This window comes from Protopterus annectens, chromosome 8.part0 (assembly GCF_019279795.1).
Source record: "Protopterus annectens isolate FY-2018-M chromosome 8.part0, PAN1.0, whole genome shotgun sequence".
Taxonomy (NCBI): Eukaryota; Metazoa; Chordata; order Ceratodontiformes; family Protopteridae; genus Protopterus; species Protopterus annectens.
In genome coordinates, this window is record NC_056741.1 from 1099188343 (window position 1) to 1099206934 (window position 18592).

At 41.9% G+C, this 18592-nt stretch overlaps 1 protein-coding gene across 43 annotated transcripts in view; it reads right to left on the reverse strand.

Moving 5' to 3' along the window:
- The window catches only part of LOC122809254 (titin-like), a 3339665-nt gene that overhangs the window by 1302700 nt on the left and 2018373 nt on the right, over positions 1 to 18592 (reverse strand). For 42 of the 43 annotated variants that reach the window (XM_044080625.1, XM_044080596.1, XM_044080621.1 and 39 more), the window contains 2 exons: positions 2124 to 2144; positions 1393 to 1428 (listed from right to left, as the gene is read on the reverse strand). The exons of the other annotated variant lie outside the window; for it this stretch is intronic. In XM_044080625.1, coding sequence (XP_043936560.1) covers positions 1393 to 1428; positions 2124 to 2144 — 57 coding nt within the window. The remainder of the gene's footprint in view (positions 1 to 1392; positions 1429 to 2123; positions 2145 to 18592) is intronic. 43 annotated transcript variants of the gene reach the window in all.

The following is an 18592-nucleotide window of genomic DNA, read 5'->3' on the forward strand; positions in this document are numbered from 1 at the left end:
ATGGACACAAGCAGCCCAATGGAGCTTTAGCAAAGGTGGGAAACGCCAAATTACCAAGACCAAGACAAAGAGACTAGGTTAATAAACACCACTCAAGATTAATTAAATGTAAATGCTACATTTACTTCTATAAGGGACAGACAGTGGGGTAACAGCAGTAAAAGACAGCGAGTGTGACAAGCCCTGAAATGTCAGGCAGTGTCAGGAGTTCAAAATAAAATATACCTGAACAGAAACTCAGGAACTCCTGCAACACTGGCGAACTGAAATCTATCCTAGAGTATTATTAGGGATTTTCAGTAATCAACATTAGTCTCTTAGATAAAAAGATACTGTAAGAAAATTAATGAGAACTAATTTACATGCAATTAATTCACATTTTCAGGAACAGACTCAGGTCATGGCTATGACAATAAACTCTGAGTCAAGGCATTGTGAACTTCAGGATTAGACTATCTCATCAGAATGTAATATTCTGCCCAAGGCTTCCGCATATACCAATTTGTACAATAATCACATAAAAAACAAAAAACAACAATATCATAATTTTAAACAGCAGCAATCTGTATTGGACTCTAGCTGTTAATGTACCCATGGTATATAAGCAACCTGCAGCTATTGGGTTCAAAGCCTTAAATTGTACATAACAATACAAAGGCATATACCACTTTCATGACATTTGCTAACTCAGCTAGCTTTGCGATAACCATTCATATACATTAACATTTAAACAGAATAAAAAGACATCTCATGCATATATCTTTAAAGTTGTATTACAGACTGTGACATACACAATGTCCCTGAATTTAATCTAGATGATACAAGTAACAAAATAAATGCAAATGTACACTCAACCTATTTTGCCCAGTAGCATTCTTAAAGTGCAATGAAAAGTTCCCTGTTCATCCGACTTGCCCCCCCCCCAAATATTCAAATCTTTCCTACTCACATTTAAATCTTGAGGGAATATATGTTTCTAGTAGAATACAACTTAATCTAAGCATCCACTACAATTCCAACAAAAAAGATTCTACATTCCTTTTAAGAAATTAATCAAGACAGGATGTTTTCACCACCCTTCTCATTACATTAATTTTTTGAGGATCACTTCATCACATGCCATTCCTTCTCTATCTTGAACAAGAGTGTAATCCATTACAAAAAACATTCTGGAATTAATTCGGTCAGTACTTTTCCAGAGTTTCTACAAACATGACAGCAATGGCTCTTACCCTGTTTACATTGGGAAAATTTCCCTGTAAAAGACATCTGAATCTCGTCCAACAGTATACTGATCATGACCAAATGGATCAGAAACTTAAAATGGAACTGGAAGGATACGTACTTAGCTCATTACATGTCATTTTCAATGCAATAGTAGGACTAACATACCTTTCCTTGGTCTTCCAATTTTTCGGGCTCCATTTTCTATAAAGCAAAATAAACAATAATAAAAGTCAGATCAATTAATAATATTAATACTGCAACATCTACGGAATAGTTTGGAGGGACAGGTATATCTCAGAGAAGATACTGTTGTTCTGGAACAGACTTCCCATCTACACAAAACAAATTTCATCCTTATAAATACACAACTGGGAACCATAGATAGGAAACAGAAATGTTACCGCAGGACAGCTCCCTGTACTAGTGATGGACAAAGGCAGCTCCTAAATGCTTTATCCCATGCATGGCTCCCCTCAATTTATCTAAAGTAAAATCCCAGTTATTCGCATTAGGGGTACTATTTAATAATAGACCATAGGACAGGTAATACCAATCACTATCCAAATGAGATGGGTTCATTCATGCATAAAAAAGGGAATCTGGCAAGGCTTACAATGGCCCACAAGGGCAGCTAGCCTAGTACTTACCTATGAACCAAGTAACTTGTCAAATAAATTTGTATCAACAAAAGATCATATACCAAGATCCCTAAACTGTCAAAATCAGGATCATTTCATAATAATTACTTGAAAAAAATCTATCAGCCCACGTTCCAAGATCCCTATCAACATGCCGATTTTGAACTGGGGTAGTCTATGGTGTAGATAATTTGAAAAATCATAACACAAATCAAGTTACTTTAAATATAAACAATATAACTAAAATACTGCACTCACCTGACTTTATCAGAATAGCAGCTGGAAAAAATATATGGAAAATTCTGGTCAATCATGTTGGTTTTAAATATTTATTAAAACATATAAAAGTAAAATACAGTAACAGAATTTACACCAATAGCATACCTCAACAAATTACAATGTCAAAAGAAAGAAGTTATGTACTAACCATAATGTTCCATGTGAGTTGTTCATCTCGCCTTCATTTTTACACATGGCTTTGGAGCCGATCCCTCTGCTCTTGAGTCGGCCACTTTCACAAGCGCGAGGTTTTAGAGTAGCTTGAGGCCAAGTCCCTATTCCATGATGCTCTCTGCCTAACCTCAGATCTAGTTTGCTGATCCCAACATATATAACATAATAAACACATGAACATTACTCCAGCCTGAGGAAGAAATACCAGAACAAGACCCACCAGACCGCAAAAACTCTTACTCGTTCTTCGAGAAGCCTGGAGGGGGGAAGGCGGGTAGGAATGTAAGAATGAAGTCGAGATGAACAACTCACATGGAACATTATGGCAAGTACATAACTTCTTTATGTGAAAGTGTTCAATCTCGCCGTTCAGTCTTACACATGGGTAGCGTCCCAAGCACCATTCATCTTGGGTGGCTCACGGGAGTATATTCTTGAGGACAGTGGAACCAAAGGAAGCCCTGTCCCTGGAGGCCCTATCTACTTTGTAATGCGTAATGAAGGTATGAGGCTTAGAAAAAGTGGCAACTGCACATATCGTATCAAACGGCAGCCTAGCCATATAAGCTGAAGTAGTAGAAACATACTCTAACGGTTGACTCACGGAGGAATATGTGAATTTTATGCAGTCAGTCAACCATTTGGAAAGAGTAACTTTTGATACTGGTAGCCCTTTCTTGGTGTCAGCATGAGGAAACAAAAAGTTGTTCTGATTTACTAAATTATTTTGTATATCCAAATAGAATCTTAGTTGTCTGTGAACATCAAGTTTATGCAACATATACTCCAACTTGTTGGAATGGTTACTGAAGAAAGTACGGAGTTCAATAGGTTGGTTCAGATTAGCCTCTGAACATACTTTTGGAAGGAAGGGTTAGTCCTCAGCGACACTCTGTCAGGGTGAAAAATCAAATATGGGAGTTTGATAGATAGGGTCTGAAGTTTGGACACTCTACGTGCTGATGTAATGGCCACCAAGAAGATGGTTTTCCAAGACAGAAATTTTACTTGGCAGGATGATGCAGACTCAAAACGAGGAAGAATAATCCTTGCTAAAACAAAATTCAGATTCCATGGAGTAAAAGGTTGTCTAACTGGTGGTCTAAAATGCATGGTACCTTTTAAGAAGGCTCTACATAATCTGTGAGACATTAGATTAGAACCCTCCGATCCGAGGTGTAAATTAGAAATTGCAGCCAATTTAACTCGAATGGTGGCAGCTGCAACACCTTCATTAAAAAGCTTAGTCAGGAACTCTAGAATGCTAGCAATTGGGGTGACGTACAGGTTAATATTATTTTGCGAGGCCCAGAAAGCAAATCACTTCCATTTTCTGACGTACAATTTTTTGGTGGAAGCTTTATGACAGGATACAAGGATATGTTGTACCTCAGAGGAAAAACTGTGTAATATGGCTAAGCTGGAAATTGCAGCAGCCAAGCTGTCAGTCTGATGGAATGAAGAGAAGGATGAAAAGCCACTGACAAATGTGTCAGCAGATCTGGTGCTAGGTCCAGAATCCAAGGTTCTGCAAGGTGGTAGAGTTGAAGGACGGGGAATCACATCTGTCAAGGCCAATACGGGGCTATTAGAATTATAGTCCTCCCCAGGGCTTTGGCTTTCTATAAGAATTTTGGAATCAGGGGAATTCGTGGAAAGCAACATAGAAGTCCCAGGGGCCGAGCGTATAGGAGAGAATCCCTTGGGTTCTCCCCTGGTGGAGGATTCAGGGCAAAGTAGCTTCTGCATTTGGCATTCGGAAGGGATTCAAACAGGTTGCAGCAAGACTGGCCCCATCTGCGGAAAATCATCTCCACAACTTCGTCTTTGAGGGACCACTTGTGCGGTATCAGAATGGCTCTGCTCAGTTTGTCCGGCATCATGTTGGATTTCCCCAAGATGTGCATCACTATCAGAAAGCATCCAGTAGATACAGCCCACTGCCAGACTCTCGACATAAGGGGTAAGACTTGGTTCCCCCTTGCGTGTTGATATACCAGACCACTGATATGTTGTCGGTCTGGATCGCAATCATTCCCAGAGGAAGAGAGTCTTGGAAGTACTGCAATGCCAAAAGTACCACTCTCATCTCCAGAACACTGATGTGCAAATGTGACTCTCTCTGACCAGGTGTCTTGGGCTGTTCTGCCCGGAAAAAGCGCCCCCCCCCACCCTATCAGAGAAGCATCTGTGGTCACCGTGGCTGATGGCGGGGAAAGAACAAATGGGAGACCTACTGTTGCATCATGACTGGTCAAGCACCATTGAAGATCCCTCCTGCAGTCTGTAATCATTGTCAAGAATGACATGAGAAGTTGTTGGTAAGACCACTGGGGGAAGAGTAACCATTGAAGTATTCTCATGTGCATGCGCCCCAGAGAAACTGCTATGAGCGTTGCTGCCATAGTACCTAGTAGTTTCAACACTTGAGAGGCTGGTACTTTTTTGCTTGTCAGAATGTCTGAGACCTGATGTCGAAAAGTGAGTATTCTGTCCAGTGGCAATTTTACCATGGTGGTGGTGGTGTCTAAGTCTGCTCCGATAAAAGTGATATGCTGCAATGGTGACAACACAGACTTGTCGAAATTTATATTTATTCCTAACTGAGAGTACAGATTGAGAGTGTGATCCCTGGATTGAAGTAGTTGATGCCTAGAGGTGGCGGTGAGAAGCCAGTCGTCCAGATATGAAACACTTGGAATCCTAAATGCCTCAGGTGAGCCATAACCACTGCCATGCATTTGGTAAACACTGGGGGCTGTAGTGAGACCAAAGGGCAGTGACGGAACTGATAGTGACTGGCTCCCAGCCGGAAACGCAAGTGATCTCTGGATGGTCTGGCCATTTTGATATGGTAGTACACATCTTTGACATCTAAAGGGCACATCCAATCGCCCGTTCCTAGAAATGAAAGAATCGATTGAAGCGTGACCATCCGGAACTACTACTACTTTACAAAGGTGTCGAGCATGCTGAGGTCCAAGATGGGTCTCCAGTCCCCTGGAGAAGGTTCCGGATCCTATATGATCTGCTGGGACTGGCTGGATGAGACTCTTTTCCTGCAGCCTTTCAATTTCTATGACTGCTTGATCCTTGAGACTGGGTGGAACGGCTGGGATATTTCTTCGTACAGGGAGGGGGGTTCTGAGAACGGAATGTCATAACCTCTGGTAATGCTTTGTACCATAGAATCTTTTGTAATTTCTAGCCAGGCATCTGGATACAAAGACAAGCGACCCCCGACTGCCTCCAGAGTAGAACAGTCAGGTCTCCTTTCAGGAGCGCTAGTAGGGCTTGCCAAAGAACTGATCCGTCACCCTGGATTTGCGGACCCCCTCTACCGCCTGGCCAGCGTCTTTCATTATTACCACCTCTCCTCTGCCCATGGAGGGGGGTTCACTACATGTGTTCTGAAAGGCTCCTTGGGACTTCCGGAACCACATTTTTCCTCTCTTTTTCCCCTTGGGGCAAGGTCTAGTAGGGGTGGAAAAACGGACTTCCATGGCAGATAGAGTCTTTCCATCTTGTTCACACCTAGTGAGGGTCTCCTTGACTTTAGGCCCGAAAAGGGACGAGACATCAAATGGGGTATTAACGAAGGAAGATTTGAAGGCTTCAGCAAAGAAGCATAAGTGCATCCAGGAATGTCTCCGAAGAGCTATTGCTGAACCTGCTGCCCGACTCGAATCATCGGCTGCATAAGAAATGAACTGCACGGATGAGTTAACTATGGAATTGAGGGTGTTGAGCTGGGATGTCACCCTAACAGGAATGCCTTCAGCTGAAATACCCTGTAGAGAATCTCCAAGCTCTTTAAGGAGATCTCTTTGAAAATGGGTAAAATGTGTCAAACAGTTGAGCGATCGCATAGCAAAAGTCGCTGAACTAAAAATTCGTTTCCCATACCTGTCCATAATCCTGGAATCTCTATTAGGAGGGTGGACAGTAGAAGAGGTTTCAGACGTCTTTTTCTTGGTGGCCGTCTCCACCATGGCATCAACCAGCACTCCCTTGGAAAGGAACATCTTGTCCTGTGGTGATGTAATACACTTGTTTGGCCTCCAAGGGACAGGTTCCACAGTATCAGAAGACTCCCACGCCCTTCGAACAACCAACTCCATTAGTTCATCGAAGTGTGGAGTCGCTCAGAAGGTGGAGGGGTGAGACCCAAAACCCTTCAGAGGCACCAACTCATCATCAGTAGGGCGAACGGACTGCCAGTCACCCCCTCTGTTTCAGGACTTCAAGGTTATCAGCAAAAGAGATATCCTCCGAGGGGGACCGTGGGGACCCTTCTGACTCCTCTAAGTCAGTGTCCAATGTGACAGACTCCTGTGGGGAGTCTAAATGCCTCCTCTTGCAAAGCTTCTTCCTGGGAACCTCATCAGTGGGAGCTTCTGTTGAGGTCTCAGTAGAACCTGGGTCACCCAATGGGGCTGCCTGAGGCTCTGGGTCTTGACGTTTTACAGGGATCTGTGATGCAAAGGAAGAAAGCAACACTTTCGCAGATAAGGAGGAAGGAGCTGAAGACGTGGGAGTCTTGGAAGACAACTGTCCTCATGGCATTGAGGGCTCCACTGCTCCAACACGAGGAAGTAGCCAGTTCCGAAGAAGATGGCATCTTCCCCAGCACCGACACAGTGGGCTTTGACGCAGAGGAAGGAGCTGAGCTCATCCGCACTGAAGCGCCGAGCAGAAGTGTCAGAAAGTACAGTTTTGTACCTACCATAAATGTAGATGTTCGAGTGCTAATACAGCTGCAGTCATAAAAGATGGGTTTTCCTGCCAGCAGGCGGGTCCTCGGTCGGCCGAATTCCAAAGTCTAGGTCCGGCATCAGTTGTCGTCGCTCCTTCCCTGACGTCAGTGCGACAGGGGTATAAAAGAACCAGCCAATGCCATTTTCTTCAGTTTTTCTTGCCCCAGATGTCAGGTGCCCCCAGAAGGAAGGCAATACATAAATTCATGTAATAATGCAATGCAATATAATCAAGAAACAGTAGTTGCAAGCAAATACACCATAAAAGAATACCCCAATCAGGTTGTATGAGGAGGTGTTAGCCAAAAGGCCTGTCCCAAAAGGGGAAGGAGGGAGGGAAACCTGGACTGCAGCTGTATTAGCACTCGAACATCTACATTTATGGTAGGTACAAAACTGTACTATGTTCATCGTGCATACAGCTGCAGTCATAACAGATGGATAGAATCCCAAAGCTAAAAAAGGGGTGGTAGGCACTATGTGGAACTAGGAGGAGCCAGGATGCTCTGCAAGACTGCAGTGGCAAAGCCTGCTCTAGATTTGGAGTATAATGGTAGGTGATAGTGCTTGGAGAAGGTATGTACAGAACTCCAAGTGGCTGCTTCCAAAATATCTTTGGTAGGAACCCCCCTGAGGAAAGCTGCAGAGGTAGCTGTGGCCCTTGTGGTGTGAGATCTGATGCCTGCAGGTACAGTTTTACCATGAAAAGAGTAACAAAAGCGTCTGCAGTGGGCTATCCATTTTGAGATTGTCTGTTTGGAAATTGGCTTCCCTTGAGCTCCTGTAGCATAGGACACAAAGAGTTGCTCTGATTTTCTGAAAGGCTTTGTTCTGTCCAAATAATAACGCAGCTGTCTGTGAATGTTCAAGGAATGTAGTAGTCTCTCCCCTTTGTTTTGAGGATTAGGGTAAAAGGTAGGTAAGTGGATAGCCTGAATCAAGGCTACCCTGGATACTACCTTTGGCATAAAGGACAGGTTGGTTCGTAAGGAAACTCTGTCCTGACGGAAAATGATGAAAGGCTGCACAGCCATGAGGGCTTGTAGTTCCAAAACCCTGCGAGCTGAGGTGATAGCCAGAAGGAAGGCTGTTTTCCAGGACAAATATTGCAGTTCTGTTGAAGCAGCTGGCTCAAAAGGAGGCAAGGTCAGCTTTTCTAGAATGAAATTGAGATCCCAAGCAGGCACTGGTTGCTTCCTTGGGGGATTTATATTCTTAGCCCCTCTGAGGAACTGTCTTAAGAGGGGATGAGAGAATAAAGGAGGATCAGTGTTGTATTGAGCAGAAATGGCTGAGGCATGGATTTTGATGGAGGAGAATGAAAGTCCACTGCTTAGTATCTCAGCTAGATACTGTAATATTTGAGGTAAATTCAGTATTCCAGGATTCTGACCCTTTTTCTCATTCCAGGCACAAAATCGTTTCCATTTTGCGGAGTAGGCTTTTCTAGTAGAAGGCCTTCTGGCCTCCAACATGACATCCTGCACCTCCTGTGAGAGTAGGGTTTGTTGTGAATTTAAGGAATCTTCCATGCGGCTAGATTGAGTGTTTTCAGCTGACTGTGAAGAGTTTTGAAGTTGTGCTGAGTCAGTAGAAGAGGCATTAGAGGCAGGATCCATGGTGGGGAATGCGTCAGGCTCCTCAGGAGTGGGTACCAGTGTTGTCTTGGCCAGTCTGGAGAATCATCTTTGGTCTGTCTGCTATGGTTTTTAATAGAACTTTGGGAAGCAGAGGAAGAGGGGGAAAGGCATAAACTGTGATTGTTGTCCAACTGAAAGAGAGTGCGTCTACTTTCCAGGCCTGTGGATGAAAGGTCCTTGAGCAGAATTTTGCCAATTGGTGATTTCTGTGGGAGGCAAAGAGATCTATGTCTGGCCTTCCCATGCTTGAATTATCCTTGTAAAAACTTGAGGATGCAACTTCCATTCGTGTGGATCTGTCATATTTCTGCTTAGGTTGTCTGCCAGTGTGTTTTCCTTGCCTGGCAAGTACTGCGCTTGAAGTTTGATTTGTAACTCCAGAGCCATGTTCCAAAGAGACATAGCCAGCCTGCATAGGGGGTATGAATGGCTTCCTCCCTGTTTATGTACCACATTACTGTGGTGTTGTCTGACCTTATCAATAGCTGACCTGGATGCAGAAGGTCTTTGAAAGCTATAATAGCATTTATTACTGCTAGCATTTCCTTTTGATTGATGTGTAGGCGCTTTTCCTTTTGGGACCATTTGCCCTGAATGCACCGTTTTGCATGCATGTTTGTCATGTGCGCCCCCCAGGCGTAGTCCGAGGCGTCTGTTGTGATGACTTGACTTGCTTGAGGCTTGCAGAATGGGAGACCTGTGTTTCTTTGGCATGCTTGAGCCCACCACAGAAATTCCTTTTGAAGACATGGAAATAGTGGTATTATTGTTTCCAAACTGTGGCTGTGTTGAGACCATAGGTTTTTTAGGTACCATTGAAGTTTCCTCATATGCAGCTATGCACATGGGATTAGTAGGACGCAAGATGCCATGAATCCCAGAGCCTGCAGGATTTTCCTTGTAATCAGCCTGGTGAAAGTTGCCAGTTTTCTGAAATATTGAGTTAATTGCCCTTGTTTCTCTGGCATGAGGTAGGCCATCTGGGTGTTTGTATCCAAGGTGGCACCCAGGAAAATTATTGTTTGAGAGGGTATTAGCCTTGATTTCTTTTTGTTGACTGTGTATCCCAGAGAATTCAACAACATTATTACAAAAGCCAGATGTTTCAGAAGTATGTTCTTGCTGTCCACTTGGATCAGGCAGTCGTCCAAATATGGGTATATTTGTATCCCTTGAAGTCTGCAGTAGGCAATTACTGATGCCAGGCATTTCGTGAACACTCTGGGCGCAGTAGATAAGCCAAAGAGCAATGCAGAGAATTGATAATGGGTTGAACCTGCAAGAAATCTGAGGTATCTTCTGCAATCTTGTCTGATTGGGACATGCAGGTATGTCTCCTTGAGGTCCAATGTTACCAGCCAAGACTCCTTGCCCAGCATGGGAAGAAGCTGCTGTAATGTGAGCATCTTGAATTTTAAAATGTGTTTAGGATGGATAGGTCCAAAATAGGTCTCCAATCTTTTCCCTTACTTGGTACCAGGAATAGTCTGGAATAAAAACCTTGACCCTGTTCTTGTGCAGGTACCTCTTGAATATCTTTCATGTCCATGAGATCTGAAATTTGTTTTTGTGCCTCTGCCCTTTGATTATTTGGCAGGTTTGGCATGCCTCTCATTTTTGGAAGGGTGTGAAAGTGGAATCTCTAGCCTCTGTCTATAATGTCCAGGATCCATTTGTCTTTTGTGACAATATGCCAATTTTTCGAAAATAATGCCAGTTTTCCACCTAAAGGTGCTGCCATTTGAGCCTTGCTTGGCATGCAAAGGGGAAAGTCATTGGGTCTGCTTTCTGAATGGCTGTGAACTATCCTCATCACCTCTTTGTGTAGGTGCTTGCCATTGTCTGCCTCTAAACGATTCTTGAGATTGCCTCTGCCTCTTTGGGGTCTGTCCGTGGCTGGAAAGGACCAATTTTTGGAAGGCCAATTTCTACTGAAACGTGGAGGTTGTACCTGTAGGAAATCTTTCACTGTTTGCATTGATTTTGCCTTTTCCTCCATTTTCTTTAATACCTCCTCAGCTTTAACACCAAACAATACATCTTTTTGCAGAGGAGCATCTGGTAATTTTGCTTTGACATGATCTGGTAAGGTTTGCTCTTTGAGCCAGGCATGTCTACGTATGACTGATCCTGTAACAGCAGCTCTACATGAGGCCTCTAAAGCATCAAAACCACACTGAAGGGTATGTTTACCCACTTGTTCTGCACTATGTATCAAATCCTGCAACTCCTTCAAGTCTGGTTGTTCAGGTTGTGACATTTTGCTTCTCAACTGTGATAACAGAAACTGTTGGTACTTTAACATATGGAACTGACAGTTTAATGCCCTCACGGTTAAGGTAGCCGAGGTGTATACCTTTTTCCCCCACCTTTCTAAAGCTCTGGAATCTCCCTCTGAAGGTAATGGATTTTTAGCAGTGGAGGCCTTAATTCCCTTGGGATCCTGTGAAATAGTTTCTGGGTCAGCCGCATGGCTTTTGTATAGGAATTGGTGCGTCAGGAACCCGGTAATACCTGTCAGGCTTGACTAGGGCTGGAGGTAGAAGAGTCTGGGTTAAGGCAGGCCTCCGAATACACATCATCTAGAATGTCTAAGACAGGAGGTATAGCCAGAGGCCTGTGCTGAGGGAGCAAGAGAAAATCCCTAAGCCTTTTCTTGGAGTCTGAGTACTCTTGGCCTTCCCAGTGAAAGTGTTCCCTCAAGGTATGCAAGGTTTCCCCAAAAGAGTAATCCTCAAGGGGGGAAACAGAGGGAATGGACTCCTCTGCATCAGAATCTTCAAAAGGGGAGTAAGAATGCTCCTGGTGTTCAGAATGTTCTGAAATAATGGCGGCCTGGTCCGAGGAGGGAGAATCTTCCTCCACTCTTTTGTCCAGTGGGGGGGGGGGGGGGGGTTTGAGAACTCCTGGTAAGAGTAATTAAATCCTCAGCCATTTTGAGCATCTGCTTTTTAGGCATGGAGCCTTGAGAAGGGCCCTGTGGAACTTGTCTTTTAGAATGCATGGCTGCTTTAGACTTAGTGAAAGCCTTGATGGAAAAAGAGGAGGAAGGCCTGAAGACACCCTGAGAGGTGGCAGCCCTGTCTAAACTCTGAGTTTCACCGCCAAAAGTGGCTTCGGTATCTGTAGTCTGGGTGTGGGCCGAAGAGCCTGCGACCTCGGGCACAGTAGACACCGCCAATGAAGTGCCGTCGTTAGTCAGGGGCTGCGAAGGCGCCTCACTGAGAACCGGACCACCTGTAGTCAGCTTTGGCGTGGTGTCGGTAGAAGTCGCGGACCTCGTATGTCGGTCCTTATCTTTGCGTCTTTTACCCAAAACTGGAGTCGGAGTATCCGACAAAATAATGTAATTAAATTTTTTTCCAAAATAGTGTTACGAACGACGCTTAATAGTGCGCCTGTTGAATGTAGCACAAAACGACAGGCCGAGCGCGTGGTCTGGGCCTAAGCAAGGAATGCAGAGGGAATGAAAATCCTTATGCGGTATTTGCTTCCCACATGAAATACAATTATTAACTTTGTCTGACATCGGTCTGAGGCAAGAAAAGTTTCCAACGGGTACTTAGCTTTCAAGAAGACTTCGGTTGAAAAATATTCGTAATCTCAGGAGCTGGCCGACCGGCACTTGCGAACTGCGTCTGCTTCGGGCACTGCGCGGCAAGAAAGACTGAAGAAAATGGCGTCAGCTGGTTCTTTTATACCCCTGTCGCACTGACGTCAGGGAAGGAGCGACGACAACCAGCGCCAGACCTAGACTTTGGAATTGCGAGGACCGCAGGAAAACCCATCTGTTATGACTGCAGCTTTATGCACGATGAACATCTGACCCATCAGTTCAACCCCCCCCGGAGCTGACCGGAGAGTGTCGGCTCCCAGACTCCTCGAACGGCACCAAAATAGTCTGGGTTGACGGAGCCGATGGCACTGGAACAGGCCTCAGCTCCTAAGGTTCAACAATCATCAGTTCCACCTCCCCCGGCTTGGCGGAATAAACATGGTAGGTACAACAGTCTTCGGCTCCAAAACAGGTTGGGCCGAAGCCGCTAACAATTTGACTAGTGCCGGATTCTCAAGAAGCCTCTGCACCACTCGGTCCACATCCAGATCAGAAGCTCCTTGAAGAATGAGTCGAAGGAACAGACAAAGCCACCGACTGTAAAACAGATTATTTCAATGTTTCGGGGACTGGCTCCAAAAACAAGCTCAGTGTTCCATTCAGAGGACTGCGGAACCGGCAAACACATTCTCAGCAAGTCTTGGAGCCGAAGACTTCAGCTCCGAAGAAGCTTTCGAAGATTTCGATCCCTTCGACGATTTTGAAGTCTGGTCAGTCTTGTCCAACGTTTCCTGGAAAACTGGTTTGAGCAAACCCCTATCTACCAGTTTTCTCCTGCACTCCAGCAATACCTTGCTGCTAAAGGAGTGAGAAATGGAGCAGTCCTCCTGAAAATGGACTGCCCCCAAACAGTACAAACAACTGACATGCAAATTAGTTATAGACATTTTCTGCCCACACTTGGGGCATTTCTTAAATCCAGACTTTTGTTTTTCTCTCTCTTTATGATCAGCCATATTTGAAAGACAAACATTATATATCTCAGTCTATCAAAATATATACAACTGTCTAAACACAAACCACTAGAGATAAATGAAACCAATCTAATAGTTGAATAACTAACAACACACACAGAAAAAACGCTAAAGCTGCAAAAACTATAACAGCTAATATTATCTAGTCAAACTCTTAACTATAAAGATTTAAACTTTTCTAAACTTTTTTACACAGGATAGGGAAAAAAAACTCAAACGCGGCCAAAGATAGACCTAAGAGCAGCCGCTCTATAAAGACAAAAATGTGTCAAAAACAGTAAGGACAGTGTCTGAAAAAAAGCAAAGGCTAAATAGCCAAGAAACACACTTTTTTTTTAACTATTCAATAACAATTAGAAATTAGAAATACTGGCCCGGGTTCTCTCTAGACTTCCAATCTGCTGCAGGGCAAACTAGATCTGAGGTGAGGCAAAGAGCATCATGGGATAGGGACTTGGCCTCGAGCTACTCTAAAACCTCAAGCTTGTGAAAGCAGCTGACTCTGAGCCGGCGGATCGGGTCCAAACCTATCAGTAAGAACAAACGGCGAGATTGAACAACTTCACATCTGATATTCATGTAGAATATGGGATATAATCTCACATACAGCAAATACATTAGTGATGCCAAAAAAGGGCATAAAAAAATCATCACAGTTTACAAAAGGTGGATTAGTTATGAGTGATGCACTCTTAAATGGCAACTTCCTTTCAGATATCTTATTTATGTAAGTACCCCTATAACACAAGATGCTTCAGACCTTTTAAAATAAGAAGTGATTCATTCATGACCTCCTCTCATTGCTTGGTGGCACTGTACTGCATTATTTCAGTAAACACCCCTATAACCTGAACTCCAGGCTTCCAAGATGGCTGCTCACCAAGTAACAGTTTAATTCTAGCTCTCCAAGTATGAAAAAAGAACTTAGCAAAGAATTCAAGTGAACCTGGACTTCATGGTAAATTTCAGTAACTGGCTAGTAAGTGCACTGCCTGGGTGTCAGGAAAAAAGAAATACAGAGGACCTGAAGGAAAATCAGCTACAAAAGGCAAGGAAAAAAATACTGACCAAAAAGAATACTGCAGCTATTTAGTAAAAAGCAGTGCAAGTTCCAGACATTACTTCCAGTAACCTACAGGACAGGAAAGTATAAGGCAACTACACACAGACCTGACTAAAAAAATTAAGCACTGATGGAGTATATTAACTCGAACAATAAAAGGCTATTAAAAATTATAAAAGTTTTAACAAGAAATTCAGATAAGGTGATAAAACTGCAAAAGTCAAAGGTCGAAATGAAGAAAACGCTGGCTGAATATGAGAATACACAAGAGAAGTGTCAAAAAAGAATAGAATTAGAGGACAGAGCACGTAGGGATAACCTTAGATTTTCTGCTGTACCCAAGAAGCTGAAAGGAACAGACTGTATTAATTTTTTATCAAAGCACAAATAAGCAACTGGACCTGTACTCCACAATATGAATTGTTAACTGAAAGAGCGCATTGTGTGTATGCTCTAAACCTGGCTATGAAAAAACAACCTAGACCTTTAATACAGAAGATGATTCTTAGCAGCAGCAGGAGTTGATTCTGACAAAACTGTGGCAGAAGGACAAAGTACTAAAGTGGAACACAGCAGAGTGTTTGAAGAGAATGACTACTTATTGAACACCAGGCAGAAGAGGAGTAAATTTATTCCATTATTCAGGGAATGTCGAGAAGCAGGAGTAAGATTCAAACTGCTGCACCCAACTATTTTCAGAATATTTTTCCCTGGAGGAAAAAATCATTTTTGATGAAGTACATGCTACGGAAAAATACAAAGTTTGTCCAACAAAAAGCAAGCTGTGAAAAAGAAGGAGATTCGAATACTTGTTATTCTGGTAATAAAGAACATAGAAATACTATGCCAGTGATACCTTTTCCAGTTTTTCAATGGAAAATGCTTCAGAGAGGGAAAAAAGCACAAGTGTTGACTAGAAGAATCAAGAGTACATTATAACTGAAGCAGAGACAGGGTTTGATGAAGAGGAACAGAACAAGAGACTATAGAAATTTAGGACATTCTTGGACTTTGTTAAACTTGTAGGGGGATATAAAGCATTATGTCCTACTTCATGTTATGAATGTTTGGAGAATAACATCAGCAACTTGGAAACTGACAAATGTGGGATTATAAAGCAATAATTATATTTGTGAAACATGATAGAACAAGAAAATCTGGAAATATTCCGACTCTGTTAAACTTGTAGGGGACTCTAAAGCATGCGCCCAACTTCATGTCATTAATGTTTGAAAAAATACTCAGGAGAGGAGAAGAGGAAGAACAGATTCAACTTTAAGTATAACATTTTTTTCTTAATACTATTAGTTTAATGGTGCATGGTCAAATGTTTTATTTGCATTTTATAAAGTTTTTTCAGTTCTTTTTTATGTATAATGGTGATCCTAATGTAAATAGGGGCTCCTGTTTTTTTCTGTTTTTCCCTTTCTCCCTTTTCTTTCTTTCTCCTTGTTTAGTTTTAGAAACAGAGGCATTGCAATGTAAAAAAAATCTGGTTAAAACAGCACAACAAAGTAAAAATGAGTGTGTTATTTCTCATTCTTACATAGGGGAATGACCAGGTTTTTATATATACAGATATATCTATGTATATATCTATATATATATATATATATATATATATATATATATATATATATATATATATATATATATATATATCTATATCTGTGTGTATATATATATATATATATATATATATATATATATATATATATATATATATATATATATATATATATATATATTTAAGGCTTAATCTTGCAATAAGCCTTAAGAAATAGCAAGTAAATGAAAAAAGAATATTGAAAATGATAAGACTTTTTTCTAGTTAACAAAGCTATGCTTGGCAATTTTGTGACTGGTTTTCATGTCTCTAGCAGACTACCTGATAAAGGGAAATGGCTTAGAGAAAATGTTTTCTGAAAGCATTCAAATATTTTCCCAGCTGAGAGAGCTATAAAAATACGACAAACCCAAACAGCACTTAAGGCTGTAACATGTCTTAGAATGGATGACCTTTATATTAAGTTATCTTAAAGCTGTGTGTGTGGCTGACAGTTTGGAACATTTGTTCCTATTAGGAGGGTAAAAGTTAAATATCTGAAAATCTACACAGTTTTCTGTATTATTACTAAGTTAATAGGTTTTAGGGGGTTATCGGGGGGGTGTTTGTATTTTTGTTTGAGGGTTTCCGTTAAAATAGCAAGTCCTGAAACATGTGACATAGGCTCAAATGGAGATGACTAAGAAACAACTGTATAAAAGATTAACTTGCCAAACAGTAAATGCATGTAACACAAAAGCTGGAACTAGACATTTAACAAAAAGCTGTTATACATAAAATGTGGGAATAATATTTTTTCAAAAATATGAAGCTTTCTTTAATGTCTATAAATGTAAATAGTCTCACAGATGCATACAAAAAAGAAAGAGTAGAGAACTATATTAAAAAATGTAGAGTGCAAATAGCTATATTACAGAAGACACACTTGTAAAGACCTGAACAAGTCAGATTGACAAAAAAGGTTTTCAAGATGTTAGCTCAGCAGAATACCTGGAGCAAAGGAATATAGAACAACTTATATTAATTGCAAGATGAGCTCCAATAGTGATAGAAGAAAACAAAAAACACAATAATGGTAGATTTCCAGTACTAATGGGCAAACGGCAAGGAAGGAAGATTACACTGGCATGTATTTGTATTCCATCTGAAACTGGTAACATGGTGCGCAAGAAAATTCTGGGAGAAATACTCAGCTTTCAGCAAGTAAGATTACTTTCAGGTGGGGACAGGTATTTGATTTGCAACAGTGAAGATGTGTCGGGGGCCAAGAAGGGAAAATCTAAGAAAACAGGGTATACTTTTAAATAAAGTTAGAAAATAGTTGGCATGGAAGACGTGAACTCAGTACTAGGAGTTCAGAGTGAATTTATAAATTATTCCCCAAGATACAAAAACCAGGCTAGACTAGACAGAATTTATATTTCACAGGAACACATGCATTTAACTGAAGGTCTTGAAACACACCCAATAACTATTTCAGATCATGATCCAATAATAACTAAAATAAAAAGAAAAACACAAGGTAGTGATATAAAAATGAGACATTGGTGCTTTCCCACCTACCTGTTGAAGAGACACTAATTTAAGGAATGGGTAGTAGAAATTATTCAGGGGTATTAGAGAAAACAGATTTTTTTTTCTGAAATATATAGCAAGGGAGTGAGACAAAATTAAAGTAGAGTTTAAAAACAGGGTGGAAATATCAGAAAGGGCGATATGGTTAAGAAAGTACAGTTATGTACACTTACCATAAATGTAGATGTGCGAGTGTATTCACTGCTGCAGTCATCACTTTTGGATTATCTGCTTGAAGTAGCCCTCAGTCGGCCTGATTAAACAAGTCTTGGGTCCTGTGTCGGTTGCTGTCCCTTCTTCCATGACGTCAGGTCGTCAGGGGTATAAAACATGCAGCCGACACCATTAAATCAGTTTTTCTTGCCCCAGATGTCATGTGCCCCCTTAATGGGAAGCAATTAAATCTATAAATATACAAAGGTTATACCTCCAACAAAAAAGCAAATGCACCAAAACGCTTTTGAAGATAGCAAAGGAAAGTAGAGGTATATACAAAAAAAAAAAAGAAAGGGGCTGGAGGGAAGGTAACCAGGACTGCAACAGTGAATACACTCGAACATCTACATTTATGGTAAGTGTACACAATTGTACTATGTTCTTTGTGTTTCACTGTTGCAGTCATCACTTTTGGGTAGATTCCCAAAGCAAAGGATGGGAGGAGGAATTTAAATAGAATTAGGACCAGATAAAAGGCCCTGCAAGACTGCAGTGGCAAAGCCAGCTCTGAATTTAGAGAAAATTGGCAGATGGTAATGCTTGGTGAAAGTATGCACAGAACTCCAGGTAGCAGCTTCTTGGATGTCCCTGGTAGGGATGCCTCTGAGAAAGACTGTAGAGGTAGATGCAGCCCGGGTAGAGTGGGGTTTGATCCCCTGTGGGATAGGTTTTCCATGGTATTTGTAGCAGAAATGAATTCAATGGCCTATCCATTTGGAAATGGTTTGCTTTGAAATAGCCTTCCCCTCTGCCCCTGCAGCAAATGCCACCAGCAGTTGATCAGATTTCCTTTGAGGTTGAGTTCTGTCCAAGTAGAATCTAAGATGTCTGTGCACGTCTAAGGAGTGCAGAATCTGTTCAACTTT